This window comes from Dendronephthya gigantea, unplaced genomic scaffold, assembly GCF_004324835.1.
Source record: "Dendronephthya gigantea isolate DGI-Jeju-01 unplaced genomic scaffold, DenGig_1.0 000070F, whole genome shotgun sequence".
Classification (NCBI taxonomy): domain Eukaryota; kingdom Metazoa; phylum Cnidaria; class Anthozoa; order Malacalcyonacea; family Nephtheidae; genus Dendronephthya; species Dendronephthya gigantea.
Window position 1 is genome coordinate 978,934 of NW_021163080.1, and position 18,911 is coordinate 997,844.

General features: G+C 38.7%; 2 protein-coding genes across 2 annotated transcripts; one reads left to right on the forward strand and one right to left on the reverse strand.

Annotated features, from left to right (window-relative positions):
- Positions 1-10,990: 10,990 nt before the first annotated feature.
- Positions 10,991-13,628, reverse strand: LOC114531346 (protein canopy homolog 4-like). Its single transcript, XM_028552980.1, has 6 exons — positions 13,278-13,628; positions 12,963-13,059; positions 12,591-12,685; positions 12,087-12,214; positions 11,883-12,003; positions 10,991-11,219 (listed from the first exon to the last, which is right to left on the reverse strand). Exons 1-6 carry the CDS (start codon positions 13,528-13,530, stop codon positions 11,101-11,103), a joined length of 813 nt encoding a protein of 270 aa, XP_028408781.1. The 5' UTR covers positions 13,531-13,628; the 3' UTR covers positions 10,991-11,100.
- Positions 13,629-14,398: 770 nt separating this feature from the next.
- Positions 14,399-16,904, forward strand: LOC114531298 (protein canopy homolog 4-like). The gene is made up of 5 exons (XM_028552931.1): positions 14,399-14,549; positions 15,017-15,140; positions 15,843-15,937; positions 16,033-16,160; positions 16,776-16,904. The coding sequence occupies exons 1-5, from the start codon at positions 14,399-14,401 to the stop codon at positions 16,902-16,904; spliced, it is 627 nt and encodes a 208-aa protein (XP_028408732.1).
- The last annotated feature ends 2,007 nt before the right edge of the window (positions 16,905-18,911 follow it).

The window sequence follows — 18,911 nt, forward strand, 5'->3', positions numbered from 1 at the left end:
TAGATCTATACTGGAAAATCATCTGGCACTGCCTCCCAGAACGTGATTTGACCCTTTTGAAACTGGTATCCTCGCTACGCTGCGCATTCGGTCAAGCATTCAGTTACAAGTTCAGGTAGCTAATTTTATAACCAGAATGATCACGGAAGGAAGAAAAGTAAAGGCAGTTTCACTTTATATATACGCTTCCCCATGTAGAAAAGCAAGACTGCCAAAAATTTTCGTCATGCATGACCCTACAACTTCTTAATTTTCTCGAGATGAAACATGTGTATACGTATTTAGAGAAAACGACCTACGACACTTTGTATAGTTTATATATACTTAAGGCCCTGTTACACGGTGCAAGTTTTCTTGCAACTTAAAATACAATTCTACTTTTGAGAGATGTAAATATGGCAACTAGGAAACGTTTATGTTCATTACACTCCCTGGACGTTTCTTACACTTTACATTTTGAAGACTCTGCACTAATTTACATCTCTTAAAAGTAGAACTACATTGCAATTTGCAAGAAAAAATGCACCATGTAACAGGGCCTTTAATCCTGTATACAAATTACAATCAAGTTTTCGAAACCTCAAGTTTTCTAGTTTCAGAACTGAAACTTTAAACATGAACAATATTATCAGGCAATGTCTCTGACTCTCTGCGTTAAGCCTTGCATGCATGTTTGGGCCACATATGCAGTCGGCTCGGACGAAATTACATGACAATTGTTTAAAAATCGTACCTTCAAGGCTTGAATTATAACATATCGTTAAAACTTCACTTGTTGATTGGCCTTTCATAACTTCCAGCAACATCGTAATTGGCATAAATAAGTACAACGGCAACCTATTCAATTTCATTGCGACCTATAATGAAGAATAGAAGCATCGCGATCTTTAATACTAAAAAAATAAAATAAATAAATTAATCTTAATATAAGTTAAAGTCATTTTTTCCCCACATACGCGAGTAAATTTTATTGAGGAACATTGGCAGGTTCATTGCAACGCAATGGAAATAATGGCGAAACGCAAAATAAACGAACTCTACGATGGCTGATGATGCGACATGCATGGGGCGTACAAAAACGGAGGAATTTGAGAAACGTGCTGATACTGACGTACAAATTGCGTGTCAGGCTATCAAGATTTATGGGCTTGAATTTTTTTATTCCAGATATTAATAACATAAAATATTTATTTGCAACATGTTAGCTGGATTTTCAAAACACCTGCACGCGGAATAATTTCAACGAAGCCGATCATATAGTATGAATTTTAATATAATAGATCAAAATACACACCTTTGCAGATCGAACATCTATATATCACCCGAAAACTGCCCTAATCATCCATGTTGTTTTGTTTTGTTTTCTTTTGTCAATAAAGCATAATTCTTAAGACCAATGAAGCTATCACCACATGCAGTGGCGTAGCCAGCCGGACGATTTTGTCCCACTATGTAAATTTCGAGTTATTATTTATGTATTTAGAGATCTATTGTTTTCACAGTCAGTGAACACCGAAATATTAACATGGCTATCACATTATCTGGAACTAAAATAACCTATTACAAAACAGCACTTCTTAATGCCTGCAGCAAAATGCATACATGCATGCAAAATACATACAGCGACAAAATAATTAACGTATCTAACGTAACCTCTCTCGGGGTTCACCGAGGAGAAATGAATACTTGAGTCGAAGCGATCGACTTTTCTGTTCAGTTCAATGATAATTTGCGTTGACATTTACATTATACATTTACGGGATTAAAGTATGGACCGTTATATTTTGAAAAAACGCTTTGTGTTTGCAATCACCATTTAACACTGTTCAGCTAGTCTGTTCTGCACTTAGTATCCCACAAAAGGTAAATAGTAAAGGTAAAATAAAGGACTTTGTTTACGCTGAAAAGATTCTATGCCTGCTTTGAAATTTTTTCGACGCAAAATACGCGACATAAAAAAACTCGCACATTAGTTACGTACATCCATCACTAACAACACATACGATGAATACATCGATTACAAGCGAGAGTTAAAAAGTACTGCACAAACCTGTTCAACTATAATAATATAGAAGTATATACTATGATTTTTTTCAAAGTATGTATAACGTATCCAATTGCTCTTTAAGACGACACGCAGTACAAAAATTTGATGTGAAAGATGCATTCAGTGGGTCCCCATGCATGCACTTACAGCTGAGTATGGATCATACCCCGTCTATATACCTGCAACCGCATGGAATCATGCCGGCAGCGCGTCATCTAATTTTAAAATGCTTACCGTTATATAATTGAAGAAAAATCTTTTTGTTCGCCTTTATTTCGAAGAAGACCTCATGCAATTTCATTTATATGCAATATCCGTAGTATAACTATTATATAGTGCTGATAATGTTTCGTAAATTAGCTATACATATATACATAAAAGGAAACATCCATGCTCCCGCCTAGATATATTACAGCAAGTTCGTATATACAGAGACATCAGCACTTACCTCGTGGCTTTTGCCAAAGTTATGTTGTAAATAACGTCGCATATGTTTTGTCTAGCCAACCTTTTGATTATATCCATTGCCGCGGAAATGCGTTAATTATTTAAGGATTAAAGCCAGGGGTTCATGAACAAGGGAAGAGAAGTTCTTTAATGTTTTAATGCTTTATGCTTTAAAGAGTACTTTAATGCTTTTAATATTCATTTTGAGTAAACACATAAAGATTTTTCTTAATACACATAAAGACTTAGCTAAATCAATAACATATGTATGCTTACCTTTAAACACGAAGAAATCCTATGCAGTTGCTCGTTTCGTATATGGTTAACTTGGATTCATCTACATAATTTTTCAATTTTGTCGTCGCTAAGTTCGGCAATTAAGTTTTTTGTTTTTTTCCGTATTAATTGCCCCCTTTTTGCTAATGCAATACATTTTAAAACAACGAACGGCACTGAAATCGACTCACATGGAACAAATCGACCAATCAGAACGTAAGTTTACTGAAAAATTAATAATAAAATCATGCATGATGGTGATTATAGTATTAAAGCATTTTATTATTCTTATATACTCTTTTTATCAAGGTTATTATACAAAACGCGCCTTCTTTTCATGTCGATGCGCCAGCTTTTTTTTGGTTTTTCTCCATGCAAATGTTTACGACGTGCAAGCTGGCTGAATCAAACTCTATTTAATATTAAAATGGAGTTCTTCTCGTTTGGAGATCAACTTATCTGTCGGGAACTGAATATATGCACTAATATATAAATAAGGGGGTATTTGCAATGTTACTTAAAGGTATAGTATTTAAAACGCGAGAAGGAGCGTTTGATCATATTTTATCACGTCAAAAGGTAAAGTTTACAAATTATATAAAGTGCCATCCGAATTAGCATTAATGCATGGTACTTGTTATGATATTAAATTATACTGTCACACGTAATGTTATGCTTTGTTTATTATCATAAATATGCGTCTAAAATACTCAATTCGTCAATACTTAAATCACATCTCTTCTTCCTAGCCTCCAAAACAAAATCTCCTCATGGTCCGTACTTTTCCCAACTTTTCCCCACTAATTATCGTCTCTTCGTCACTACTTAAAAATGGACTGTTCACGTGTTCAGCGCATGCCATTGCTATTGTTATAATTATCTCGTAACATTACCCCCCTCTGCAAAAAACAAGCCCCCTGGCTTGTTCAGAGGAAAAACTAACTTGAACCAATATAAAAATACTTATTTATTAAAGATTAATTGTTAACGTTTGCTGTTGGACGGTGTTCGGGATGTCGGGCATAGAAATCTGTCCAAAGACGTTGATCCAAAATGTGGTCTGGTGGTTCCCACGTATTGTGCCGTTTTCCATATCCGCGCCATTTGATACGATATTCAGGTTTTCCATGGCGGACGCGATGACCAACAATTTGCTCGGCATCATAGATGTGGTTTACATTTTCTTGGGCGGATGTGGTTACTCCGGTCGCTGGTGCGTCATTAGAATGACTAAGTGGTGGGCAGTTTGTAGAGACATGAGATACACAGGAGGGGAAACTGTCCGCTGGTATGTCATGATCATGAAGATATGGTTCACTATCCATATCTGGATCTTCTTGCGGGGCTTCGATCGGCCGATCTTTCGGATCGAAATATGGTTTTAATCGGTTTGCATGAACTGGAGCGTGAACTAGTTTGTTTTCCAAGGTTCGCAGCTTAAAGTGAACAGGGGATAATTTTTCCACGATCCGGTACGGTCCGTGGTAATTGTGGAGCAGTTTCTTTGACAACCCTTTACGGTTTTTTGGTGTAAAAACCCACACTCTTTGACCGATTGTGTACGGAGGTTGACGCGCTGACTGGTCATACCTGGCTTTCATTTTAAGTTGAGCCCGCTGGGTGTTGGATTGGATAAGCTGTTTGACTTCCTCAAGGTTGTCACAATACGGGCGCGATGCTTAGCTACAGACGGGCTAAGATTGGTAGGTGGAAGTAGGCTAACGTCCATTGGGAGACGAGGTTCACGACCATAGAGTAAGTAAAACGGTGACTCTCCAGTGGTAGCATTCGGAGATACTCGGTAGGCAAACAAGACTTGTGGAAGATGTTCATCCCAATCCTTTTGGTTGGTGCTAACATACATAGAAAGGGTTTGTGCCAGGGTACCATTGAATCTCTCTACTAACCCGTCAGTTTGGGATGGTAAGCAGTTGTGTTTAATTTAGCTGTGTTCATCAGTTTGCACGTTTCCTTGACAAGGGCTGACAGGAAGTTACTACCTCGATCAGAAAGGATGGTCCGGGGTGCACTGTGTCGCGTCATGATCTCGTTAATGAGAAGGGAAGCGATACGGTGAGCTTCACAAGGGGTACGGCGAATGCCTCAGGCCAACGCGTGTAATAGTCCGAAAAGACGACAATGTAACGCGAGCCAGAATTCGTTACGGGAAACGGACCGAGAACATCCACAGCTACGCGGTGGAATGCTCCTTCGACGGGGATGGGAAGAAGTGGGGCTTGACGGCGATAACGGGGCGACTTCTTCATAGAACAGTCAATGCAAGATTTGCACCAATGTTCGATATCTTTGAACATTCCAAACCAATAGTATTTTCGCCGTAACTTCTCATAGGTTTTTTGAATTCCTAGGTGTCCACTAGTAGTGTCGTCGTGAGCATTAGTAAGGATTTCGTGACGCAGAGAAGCCGGAACTACTAGTTGGCTGAAGAGATTACCAGCCTTTCGCTTGCCAGGGGACCAAAGATGACAGAGGATACGGTCGTCGTTAAGGTAGTAATCATCAACGTGGAGGAGCAAAGTTCTGGCTACGCGTTGATCATTTGGCAGTTCCTTAGATTCGAGATAGGTTATCAGGTTTTGCAGGTCTGGATCTCGGCGTTGCAGATGACGAATGGTGTCAACTTGGACTCCTGGGGTGTCGATGGCTGTGATGTGGATATTTGAGTATGGTAAGCGAGAGATTGCATCGGCATTACCATTCGATGTGCCTGGGCGATGGATGATCGCAAAGTCATACTGTTGAAGCTGGAGGGCCCATCGTGCCAGTTTGCCGGTGGGGTCTTTGATGCTCATCAACCACTGTAATGCATGATGGTCTGTATGGACATAGAATTTTTGCCCATAAAGGTAAACTTGATACTTCTTAATAGCTTCAACAACCGCGAGTGCTTCCCGTTCCGTAGTGCTATAGTTACATTCAGCCTTATTGAGTTGCCGACCGCCGTACGCGATGACAACGTCTCGCCCTTCGATGTTCTGACCGAGAATATAGCCGAGTCCGGTTGCACTGGCATCAACATGTAGATGAAAGGGTTGGGAGAGATTTGGATACGCCAAAATCGGTGGGTAACCAGGGCGTTCTTCAGGCAATTAAAGGCTCTTTCACATGACTCATCCCACTTAAATGCGGTATTCTTTCTGGTCAACCGAGTGAGGGGAGCGGCAATTGATGAAAAGTCTTTCACGAACCGGCGGTAGTAACTTGCAAGGCCAATAAAAGCACGAATGTCCTTTACACTTCGAGGACGAGGGAAGTCACGTACCAATTGTGTTTTCTCGGGGTTAGGTTGGATCCCATGTTGGGAGATAAGGTGACCAAGGAAAGACACAGATTGTTGGCCAAAGAAACACTTACTCGGATTCAAAGTAAGGTTAGCCGCTCGTAGACGATCGAGAACTAATCTTAGGCGGGAAAGGTGTTCGTCGAATGTGCAAGAAAATACGATAATATCATCCAGATATATTAGGCAGATGTTCCCGTCCAATCCTTGGAGTACTTGGTGCATTAAGCGTTGGAAGGTGGAAGGTGCATTGCACAGACCGAAAGGTAGCACACAGAACTCGTACAAACCCGATGCCGTGGCGAAGGCTGTGTACTGTTGAGATGATTTGTCCATTTCGACTTGATGATAACCGCTACGAAGGTCGAGTGTACTGAAGTATTTGGCTCCAGAGAGAGCATCTAAAGCATCATCTACTCGTGGAATTGGATAGCTGTCCTTACGTGTAACCGAGTTGAGCCTACGATAGTCTACACAGAAACGGGATGAGCCATCTTTTTTCTTGACCAGGACAACTGGAGCACTCCACGGACTATTGGAAGGTTGGATCAAGTTTGCATGCAGCATTTCTTGAACATGGTTTTCAATCTCTCGTCGTTTGGTGTGGGGGGCCCTGTATGGAGGTTGGCGAATTGGGGGACTAGGCCCGACATCAATTCTATGTTGGACCAGGTTTGTTCGACCCAAGCTTTTGGTTAAATGAGACAGGACGTCGGAGTATTCGATAAGCAGTTCTGAGAGGGCTTGTTTCTCAGGGTTAGACAACACGGAGTTGGTCAGGTTGGGAAAATCAGAGGGCGTGGCTGAAGCGGAAGTTGGGCTTGGTGGGGTTGGTGTTCTAGGTGGGTCTTGCAGATCAGCAAAATCAGATTGGTGGATTGTGCTTGCCAAGGGGTTGATAATAGGTAGTGAGGTGCTTCTCTGAGTTGTCGTGGGTAATCCTGTACATGACGTAGGGGTGGGCGGATCAGTAAGAGGTGTGGTCTCGAAATCTTTTTGTGTGAACTGTCCTAATGTGGCACCACGGAAGATTGTGACAGGCTCATCAGTTGGATTTAGTAACCGGAAAGGGATATTTCCTTGTATGTCTGGGCATACCAGGGATGCTGCACCAGCTAGATGGTATCTGTTGAGGAGTCTCTCTCCTGGCTCAATTAAACCAATAACATTATTTGTTATCTGACCAACAGTTGCTGGAATGACAGCTTCGCAATGTGCATCAATTACTTGGGTTTGACCACATTTAACGGGCAAGGAGCTGGGTGGGCAATTTTCATCCGCAAACATGAGCACATTGTCACCCAAAATTCAACGGTATGGGCACCCATATTGATGATAGCACGGTTTTGTTGCAGAAAGTCGCGACCGAGAACGGTGGAATAGCTAAGACCGGACACTACATAGGCGCTGCAGCTGTATTTTGTATGCCCCAAAGTGAGATCAAAGGTCACAACGCCTTCAATTGGTATGTGAGCACCGTTTGCCGTTTTGACCGATCGGAGCACTTCACTATTTTCTAGGGGTGTTGATGTACTTAAAACTTTATGGTAAAATTCTGTACTGATTACTGTCACAGCAGCACCAGTGTCCACAAGAACTTGTATAGGGGTTAGTGATACAGTACCATTAATCAAAACATTACTGAATTGGGTTGACTGATCCAGGACATTAGTTGATGGGGAAATGGATGGAATTTCCGATCTATCACGTACATTTGGCACTGGGACTTTAGGGGAAACATTAATATCTCTAGGTAATGTAATTTAATTTTAATTTAATTTAATTTAAAAAATTTCTATTGCGCGTGTTACATAGATAGATGCTCACTCGCGCATAAGGGTAGAAGGGGTGGTTGTGTTTGTATAAACTGACTTTGTTGGCTGGGTTGGACATGTGGTGAATAATGTTCATTGAAATGTCCACTCGTTTGCCAAAACGTGTCTGGATAAGAGCTGTTGTGATATCGATTTGGTGGGGAATATCCAGTTACTTGCGGGCCCCCCTGTGTCCCCATATGGAAGGCCCTTGGGAGTTTAAATACCCAGCATTATTCTCAGGATGTGGTGGTGGTGCTAAGGGATACTGATAGTTATGATAAGGGGGCTGGGGAGGAGGGGCATAGCGACTTTGGGGGCGGACTGATAAACGGGACGTACCTGCTTCCTTGCAATACCTTGCAACATGCCCAACTCTTTGGCAGGTATTGCAGATTGGCTGCCCGTCCGTTGTTCGAAGGTTTCGTCCTCTGCTGTCTCGCCGGGGATATCTGTTTCCTACACTGAAATCCTGTCGGTCTGTTGGGGCATTTTGTGGTGTGTCTTTCCTGATTTCGTCTCGAACTGCTGCTATGATATCCCTTTTCATGGCGTCGATATCCTGGGTAGAGGGAGTCTGAACAGGGGGATAATTGGTTGAAATAGGTACTACTGTGGATGCTCGTGGTCGGTCAATAGTGGACATTAAAAGTTGCACTTGGCCCTCGAGCTCTGCTAGGCGTTGTCGTTCTCTGAGGTTATCATTAGAAATTGTTTCTACTTGTTTCTCTGAAGCTTTTTTCTCATTTAGGAGATCATGTATCTGATTTATTACATTATTTGGAGCAGGTAACTCTGCTTTGCCACATTTTGTACTTCTGCTGACAGTATCTTTCAGGCGCGCCAAGGATTCGGCTTCCTCAAATGTTGTTGGGCGGTTCAAAATGACATGCGATTTTAACTCGTCGTTTAGTCCTGATATGAAACAGTTCATTCTGTTGGTGTCATTCATAGGCGTACGAGGCGGGGGGGGCTGGGGGGCTGCAGCCCCCCCAGTTTAGTCAGAAATATTAATTAGTCGGGCAATTTGTATTTACGAGTCGGGCAATTTATACTTCCTCCTCAAATATGAATCCTCAAATATGGTAGAATATGGTCGAATATATATGCTTGCAGCTTGCGTAAACCCGAATTAAAGGAAACGAAAATAATTGAAATAAACATGCTTTATTCTGCAAAATCTCACGCGGAGAATGCAGGAAATCACATTTGCGGGTCGCTAATTTTCAAAAATTTTCGGGGGGGCATGCCCCCAGACCCCCCTAGCATGGCACACGCTTTCGGCTTTCGCATCTCGGCTCTCCAAAACACTGACTCTGGCTACGCCGCTGCCTAAACTCGGTATTAGAGAGGTTAAGATACCCCGGTTCCGGTGTACGGGTACGGGTAGCGCCATTTTGTTTTCCATTTTTCGCTGATGTCAGCATATTTACCCGTAATATCTACCCGTTTTCCCGTTGTAAACGACGGTCTACACGTAAACAACGAACGGGTAACTACAAAGACAAAGTGGTCAAAGTTTTTTTAATAAAGGACAAATGGAGAAGCGGGTGAGTGTCTTTAACACGTTTAAAATACATTTTACGTATTAATATGGTGTTCATATTGTTCAGGTTTCTCAAAAATGGTTTGCAAACATAATTTATGAACGCCATCTTGATATTTTTGATTTTAAAAACAAACACACGAAATACTATAGTTATATAAAAGTTAAGTAGGACTTACAATGGAAATGTATAATACATATTTACTTTTATAGTCAGTTTTTACCCGGTGTTGTTCTTACCCGGAATTTAAGAAAATTCTTAAGTTGCAAACCGTACCCGTCTTACCGGTAACGGGTACGTGTAATTCACCCGTACCCGTACACCGGAACCGGGTTATCTTAACCTCTCTATTTCAGCGTTTGTACGTTCCAAAATACCGGGGGAGCAGACCCTGGACCATCCTTGTTTTTCTCGGTCTTCGGCACTCGTCGGGCAGAATATCCCCGCCCCCCCCAATATTTCTAGGCCCGTACGCCTATGGTGTCATTAAGTCCAAGTCGGCTGCATCTACGAATAATGTCCTCTGTGTAACTGTTAAGGCTTTCGCTCTTACCTTGCTTTCGGTCATTTAATTGTTGTCTCTGAAGGAACTCTTCGTTTGGTGAAGCAAATCGCTGTCGAAGGGCCGTTATTAGACTAGCATAATTGTTCCTTGTCTCGTCAATTGTCTCGTCTGGTACCGTATGTAGCCATGCCAACGCTGGGCCTTCAAACAATAGCATTAATGCAGACAGTTTCTTGGCGTTTGTCCAATTATAAAACTTGCTGTATCGTTCAAATCTTTCGATAAAGTCGGTAATATCCTCATACGAAAACCCACTGAAGGATTTTGGGCGAAAAAATGACGATGATGATTGTCCTTCAATGGCAGCTTGCATGGCTGCCATCTGCGTTCGTAGTGATTCGACCGTTTCTTCGACGTTTCCGGCTTCTGGAATGTCAACTATAGCGTCCCTTTGCATCGTTCCTTTTGACGGCTGTGCTTTGTATTTTGTAAACAATACTTTCTCGTCGGGGTAACCAATGTTATGATATTAAATTATACTGTCACACGTAATGTTATGCTTTGTTTATTATCATAAATATGCGTCTAAAATACTCAATTCGTCAATACTTAAATCACATCTCTTCTTCCTAGCCTCCAAAACAAAATCTCCTCATGGTCCGTACTTTTCCCAACTTTTCCCCACTCTATACACGCATAAAGACAAGGGTTGATTTGATAGGCTAAAATGCTTATAAATTATTAATCAGTTTTAGGCCAAGGGAACCAATTTTGACATGCCTGTAAATTGACTCCATTGTAAACAGGTTTTTTCTCAATGGATTGTTAAGCCGGTTTTCCACTAGCGATATTTTTCGCGCGAAGCGACATTTTACTTTAGTTTCAGAGCTCTCAACAGCAACCATCTGGAACAAATTGCTCAAATACAAAGGAATAAAGTCGCTTCGCGCCAAAAATATCGCTAGTGGAAAACCGGCTTTAGAGCAAGGCAGTCAAACTTAAAGCTACTTGTTCTGTATAGCTGTGTGATCATTTATTGCGAATTTAGTATGACTCACTCTTCATGCAGAAGTTTGACAACACGCAAATATTCAAATAAACACGGAAGTTCGCTCTTTTATAGTATGCTTAGCATGCTCAATACAATATTAACATATATATTTCTATATTTCGTGGTGCTTTTTGTCATGATTCGTGTCCGTGACAGCTGTTTCCTCTTTCATATTCGGTTCGTCATATTTCACAAGTTCTTCGATGTACTTGTCCTTTATCCATAAACAACCTCAAAATAGAACAAAATGTAAGCTGGGATGACGCATGCATGATAAATTATTATATCGCTCATTGGCAAGGGTTGCATGCTTTAAAAGAATAAAGGCAACTTCCCACTAGCACTAATTCCGTCTTGTGGAAAAAATCCTTAGTTTTTGCAAGAGGAGATATGCGCAGTAAATCACGATCATGATTGACTCGAAATTCTCATAAATATTAACTCCAATAGACTCAAGATATAGGAATAATCTTTGACTGAAATACAGCACATAAAAACATGCCAAAGGCAAAGACCAGAGCCTTTTTGAAGCGTGTCGGTGCACCAGAAAAAAGGACTTAACCAGTATATTAAAAGTATGGGAAGGCGGCGCCCAGAGTAGGGGCAAAGTTGGAAATCATCTCGGGGTATTATGAACACCCACGAAATTAAGGTAGAGAACTACTGGCTGGTATATATTGGTATGTAAATGTGGGGTTGTTGAGGTGTCGGTCAGCGTGCACGTGAGACCTACATTCTTCATCGCATGCTTACTAAACTCTTGAGCCTTCTGTCCAGATGAACTTATATAATATATACAGTGGTCCAGGAAAATTTACCTTCTATGTTGTAAATACTGACTTAAGCTTCAGGAATGACATGACATGCGCAGGTTACAATTGGGCTGCTTTTTACCTTGGCTACTTCGCCGAGACAATACTTTATTGGCACATAACCATTTTAGAGGGTTGCTCTCCTGCGATGCGTAAAACCATCTTCGAATATCGTCTTGGTACTTCACCAACATATTGTAACACTAAGTGTAAAAGGTATGTTAGGTTACCGCAAGAATCCTGTCGGTAAGGAAAGAACGCAACTCTTGAATACAAATATGCAAACCTGTTTCTCGAGTCTTTTTATCTCGCCGGTTGGATCATCAATATCTGCAGCGTCAACATTCCAAACCCATTGAACATTAGGCGCATGCGCTGTCATTTCATCTGCCTGTCGTCGCAAAAAACTTTTTACTAAATCATAAGGCAAGTAAGAAAATCATTTCATCAGAAAACCTCATTATAGAAATCTAAGTTTAGCTAAAACACTAAAATTCTCGAGCGCGAAGGAGGAATTAAAAAATGATTAAAAATATAAAATAGATTATTTACCGGTCTCGTCGGTCCGTATAGGGAAATATTTCCCGCGGTTTTAAAACCCTTTACGGACCTCCAATCCAGTAAACAACATATACATATTTCAAAAATATTTGACAGTATAAACATTCGTTTATTAATTATAATGGGCGCCGAAATTTACCAGGTTGGCATGCATACAAGGTGGCTTTTTTCAGCCATATAATTTAATTATATTTTATTTATGTTCTGTTGAAACATATATGGGTGCTACCTCCTCTACGATACCGAAAAGGTGTTTTCTTGTCAATATTGTACTTTTTCATTTCCGCGCAAAGTTCGTCAAATACGTGCCAAATGACCATGTCGCTAAAAAACAATAGTAAAATCTCAGTTAGCGTGTCCAGTGTAGCGTCTGATTGACAATGGAGAGGAATGACAATGTCTGATTGACAATGGAAGACGGAAGTGTGTTCTACATATCGTGTTTTAAAGTACAGTCACTATTGCATACATGGTTATTAACTCCGCCATAATGCAACCATATACTACCTTACTGTACAATGGTATACATCCAACGGTTTGTTTAACCAACGAAATCTATCATGATACTCAAAATGCACAAATTAGAAATCCATAAACTCACTCTTTATAATACACAGGACGCCCTTTACTTGTGACTGTTTTTACTTTTCCAAATATTTTCAATTTTCTCTGAATTTCGGTCACCATCAGTCGGCAAACTAGAAGAAATGTTACAAAAATCACAATATGCCATATTGACATTTGGTAGGCAGGCATATATAGTACGGATATTATGCAATTATATTATCCCAGAAAAAATTGCCGAAAATTTCATTCTTTATCTTTCATATTGATCTTTGGCTTATAGTTTTACGTCATATAATTATAATAATGCATGGACACAACCTATTCACGATAGGCGGTCTTATTGACAAACCTTGGCATTTAGTCGGTAATTTCTTTGTGTCTTCCTTGCTCTCGTTATACAGTTTAGCTTCCTCCTCATCAAAAATGTCTTTCATTTCCAACATTTCTTCTTTTGTCTTCTGTTCCAACCGAACATTCATTTGATCCAATTTACGAACACGGATGCCATCGACTGCAATAAACTCATCTTCTACGCCTATGTTTTCCGAAATAAATGTAACACCACAGAATAAAAGAAGAATATGCAACGAACTGAGATACATTCTCGAGCAAAACCTTGCCTAAATTAAAATACAAAATGATGTATACTCGCGAGTTGGTTCTACATTATTACTTATTTTGTCGTATTTTAATTCTATACGCTACGATTATGATATATAAAATTAAAAGTAAACATAATGTGAGCATATTCGTATAACACCTATTAAAGAAACACTGCGCATTCAAATAGAACTAGAGTTTTATACACTCAGCTGTTTGCCTATGATAAAGGCCTATTGAAAATACTATAAGTCTATATATAGCCTGCCTTCAAAATTGCCTTTTTAATATTGAAGCTTTAATTTCAACGGAATCTTACATTGGCTATATTAGTTTTGTCTCAAAATTTAACTACTTGATTTATATAACGATATACCAGTACGATATACTCGTTTCATTTTCCATCAATTTTCCTTCCGATATTCAATTGCTTTCCTTCCGATATTCAAGACCGGCTGCAAGGAAACGGGCTGCATATATCCCCTGAAGTGTTTGTGACAGTGACCCTGTTCGGACGTTTCTTAGTTTTGACGCCGGATCTTAATGCGTCCAAGTCATGCACATTTCAAGTATTTACACGAGTTCTAATTTAGACGTTCATGTATCTTTCAATCTCATAACAAAAAGCACACATAAATTGGCGCCTGAACAAACAATCGCTCATATTGCCTTTGCTTTCGCGAAAATATTGTGTAAACAAATGCTCACATGCACGTATGCAACGGTCAAGACTATAGGATAACTTTGAGTCAAATGATCCTCGCATTGCTTATTAACAATAAGATTGCATTCAATGCATATAGTTATAAATTAAAGTATTTGAGGTAAAGTTTCACCAGTACAAAATTTGGTCTGGAAATATAATATTTAATGGCACGAGTAACTGGAGTCATGATGTTCATTGTATTCGTCGTCAAACGAACAGAATCAAACGCAGAGGCGGAAACACAGCAGACAAAACCGGATCCATACTTTGAAGAGTGGAAAGACAATGCGTGGCAAAGACCAAGTCGATGTCATGGTAAGAAAGCAAAAAAAGAGAAATGACAACAAAGCTATAAATCTTAATAATATTAAACTTAGTTTGGTTGTGATATGATAAGCTTGCTCATATATCTTACGCTACCAAATTAGGTTCAGAAAAACTTAATCATGAGAAATTTGACGTAGCTATTATATCCTTTCAATGGTTTAGTGGAATGGCGTTAATAATACTAGTCTGTACTACAATAATTTTGGACACATAACATAGCAAGTTCATTTAGGATTTCAAGCATTGATAGTATGCAATAGCCAATAAATGGAAGAGAACACCTATCCACCTGTTGTAAGCTATTTTATTATATTACCTATATGTTTATAATATATCAGTTTGAATTCAATATTTTTTTTTTTTCGCAAAAGTAGCCTACATCACAGTAACCTTCCAACAGCCACTTGTGATGATTCCTAAACCACTTAAACTGTCGCTTTTGTATATTGTTCCAGTTTGTCGACTTCTTGTCAGAGAGCTGTACGAGTCATTTACTCGGACAAAGAGGAAAGATATACTTTACACTGAATATCAACTTGATGAACAACCGTTGAAGAAGAAGATAGTATATGAAAAATCGTAGGTTTAATTTCACGTCAATATAGCCACAAATAAGGAGGTTATATGTTTTTTAGAAACAAAAAAACAGAACAAAATTCGAAGATCAACGTCCTGAAACCCAAAATATAGGTTGAAACAAGACAAAGAATGAGTTTATTCGATTATTTTTTTAATGATTTTTCGATTTTATTGCAAAATCATCATCAGACTAACTAAGATTACAATATATACTACACAAGATGTTATATATATGTATACGATCGGTAATCCGAGGCAGCAAAAAACGGAAGTCTCAATCAAGGAGCCAGCGACAGGCTAGCAGTGAGAGATGTGCATGATGATCTTTAGATATAAGTAAATTTTAGAAGTAGGTCTAGTTTTAAGCTGTTCGTAAATGTTTAAGATAATATGATTAATAATTAATTCAAAGAGTCTAATTATGTTCACGTATACAACGAATGCCTATTATAGAGGTGTTGTATCAGACCGTCAGTCCTTACAAACATTGTAATTGTCATTGACTATATATAGTTATATATATAAAATGCTAACTCATACCTACAGACTTGATTAAAGTTGTAATTAAAGTAACATACGACAATAATACGAATTCTTTCCACAACTTGCCAGCTCGATGTCTTGTACATGCAACATCTTCTCAATATATACTTTTATATAATCAACATGTGCATTGCAAGTCATTCTATTTCACATTGTTAGGGAAATAAGATTGCTTGAAACAATGGAAAATGTTTGTGATCAAATGAAATCCTATGTTTCCAGAGCTAGACGGAAATTCCCTTACGTGAAAGGAGGTATGTGTGGAATAGTTAAGGTAAATATTCCAGATTATTCCATGTTTTTTCCGCAAAATATACAAAACTGATTACTTTATTCAACTTGAACATAGCAAAAAGTCATTTTCGGGAAGGATTAGACAATATGCTGGCGAACTCTACAGTGAAGTTGAATATCGAAGCACCTCCGGACGACTTGGTTGATGATAGTACAAAAGAAATTATTCGACTGAAGTTCAAGGTATATTTTATCAATTCAATTTACTGTGTATTCATGCCTGTTATAACTTCTCTTTCCAATGAAATATAGTCCAGGGGCCAGTGGTAGAAAAGACTAGTTAACTTTTAACTGTAGTTAAGGACAGAATTGGCCAATCAGAATTGTGTATTTCTGAGTTAACTAGGATTTAACTATGCAAAATCTAGCTATATTTAAAGTGGTTTATCATACAACCGGAACCTTCACAACTACGCGATAAGTCTATTTTTATTTTTTTATTCATTAACATTTGCCACATCATACTAATATTACAATACAAAATGAAAATGTAAATGTAAATGTTTGATGTTTTATGAACTTTAGACCTCAGGGAGCATTTACGTACTCCCTTATAATAGAGCAATATATTATAATATTATATATGCTCCCTGATGATTGCTTGTTGCATGAAACTTGAAATAGCAACTTATTCATTTTAAAAAATTGTAATGAAAACATTATATTATATATATTAATTATCTTGTCAACGTAGCCGTGAAATTTCTTTAAGATTTCAAATGACGTAGTCCTCTGTCATAACTCGTTCAAGGAACAATTGTTTTATATAATAGCATGCGCAGTCGTTTTATTCTTCAGTGCGTACATATGCTGGAAGAATTTGAAGAAGACATTACAGAATGGTATTTTAACTATAGAGAAGAAAATCTGTTGGAGTGGTTATGTAAATTTCGCGTGTTAGCGGTAGAGGAACAAGGTAGTGAATAAATTGCCTTAATTGCAATTTGAATTTGTTTTCTTAGTTGAATTTATTTTGCGGCACAACGATCAGCAATCACTGAATATTTCCCAATGCCGCATATAGTATTATAAAATAATATCTATCTATCTATTATATACCACTTGTCAAATTTGATGTTCGTAGCGTTTCATTGGCGAGAGTGAATCACGCGAGAGTGAAGGCGGATTTCCACTTACAGCGAAATCGTTCGCTAGCGAAATATTTGCATATTTTCTTTTGAATTGTGACCAGTCAAACCGCCCTAATTTATTTATGCCGTTAAAATTCAAAAGAAAATATGCAAATATTTCGCTAGCGAACGATTTCGCTATAAGTGGAAATCCGCCTTGACGAAATTTTGATTTCGCCAGCGCGACCCCCTGCAGAGTGTGATAACGTGTTATCCACTGGTGTTATCTCATGGGAAATAACAACTTTAATCACGTGTGGCGCACTTGGATGTGCGACCCTTGGACTGTTTATCCATTTGAAACTATGTCTTTAATGAATAGATACTTTGTTGTTTACCTTGTAGTTTGGTTTTTCTTTCACAAATGGTATATAATAAAAAACTTGTTTACCGAGAACTCAGAAAACATTATGTTTCCTTCGTTCGCAGTAAATAAGTGTTAAATAACGCGTGTTATTATATACCACTTGTCAAAGTTTTGTTTTCGTAGCGTTTCATTGGTCGAGAGCGAATCACGCGAGAGTGACGACATTTTGATGTCGCCAGCGCGACCCCCTGCAGAGTGAGATAACGTGTTATCTCATGGGAAATAACAATTTTATTCATTTGAAATTATGTCTTTTATGAATAGATATTTCGTTGTTTACCTTCTAGTTTGGTTTTTCTTTGACAAGTGGAATATAATAACTCGGCTTTGCCTCGTGAAATATCGACAGGTCTCGGATCCACAAAACATAATGTTTCCTTCGTTCGCAGTGAATAAGTGTTAATTAATTTGATTGGTCGAAACCCGTTTTTGGATCAGTTTCAAACACGGAAACCGATAAGTAATTGTTTATTCTTTTATAGGTTTCCCCCCCTTAAGGTACATGCAGTATGCGTTAGCTTTGCGTTCATTCTTTCATATATTTCCTACTCTTGATAACCGCAGAAGGGAAATTAATCCACTGTGTTCTAAAAACACAGAAGCATCGCCAGTCATAACACAATTAAGGGCTTTCACTATAGCTAAAAAATGGAAAATTTTGCGTTAACTGATCACTTTATTTCAGGATGTCTACATGAATCGGATGAAGTTGTGGATCCTGAAGATGACACAACGACAACTGTTTACGCACTTGATGAGAAGAATGAAATTAAATCCACTGTTCGAAGTGAAGAGAAAGAAGAAAAAACGGTTGCTCAGGAAAGCCACAGCCAACACGGATCTGAGTATGATTGGCATAATGGAGATGAGAATATCAATTTTTCCGAATCACACTTGGATTTATAGCTGTTGGTTCATTATAGAGAACGAGTGGAAGAGATATTAAGCTCTTTACCTAACTTGAAATTAATAAATCAATATTAAAGGCCAGCAGTAACTTTCCAACATTTGAAGCACCTCGAAAATACTTGTAAACTGATATATACTAACATGCATGTATATATATTATACTAAAATACTTGTGTAGGGCCTACATTCCAACCGGAGTGTGCTGCAAATATATTGCATGTGAGACCACAGGAATATCATTATTATTTTCTTGTACTCATTACCTGAACTTGGATATTCATTATCAAACCTCACTTCTGGTTTTGCTTAGAAATAACCCACTTTTTCTAATAGATTTGCTCTGTGATATTTGATATTATACTAAAACACCTGTATCATTCCAACCGGAGTGTGCTGCAAATATATTGCAATTGACCACAGGAATACCATTATTATTTTCTTATATATTAATTCATTAGCTAAAATTGGATATTCATAATCAAACTTCACTCTCCCGGTTTTGCTTGGAGAAAACCCACTTTTTTAACA

Coding starts and splice junctions, on each gene's coding strand:
- LOC114531346 (XM_028552980.1), bottom strand. CDS start 13,530: ATGTATCTCAGTTCGTTGCATATTCTTCTTTTATTCTGTGGTGTTACA. Junction 13,060..13,277: donor ATTACCGACTAAATGCCAAG/GTTTGTCAATAA, acceptor CATTTCTTCTAG/TTTGCCGACTGATGGTGACC. Junction 11,220..11,882: donor GTCTCGGCGAAGTAGCCAAG/GTAAAAAGCAGC, acceptor TTCTATTTTGAG/GTTGTTTATGGATAAAGGAC.
- LOC114531298 (XM_028552931.1), top strand. CDS start 14,399: ATGGCACGAGTAACTGGAGTCATGATGTTCATTGTATTCGTCGTCAAA. Junction 15,938..16,032: donor ATTCCCTTACGTGAAAGGAG/GTATGTGTGGAA, acceptor ACTTGAACATAG/CAAAAAGTCATTTTCGGGAA. Junction 16,161..16,775: donor TTATTCGACTGAAGTTCAAG/GTATATTTTATC, acceptor TTTATTCTTCAG/TGCGTACATATGCTGGAAGA.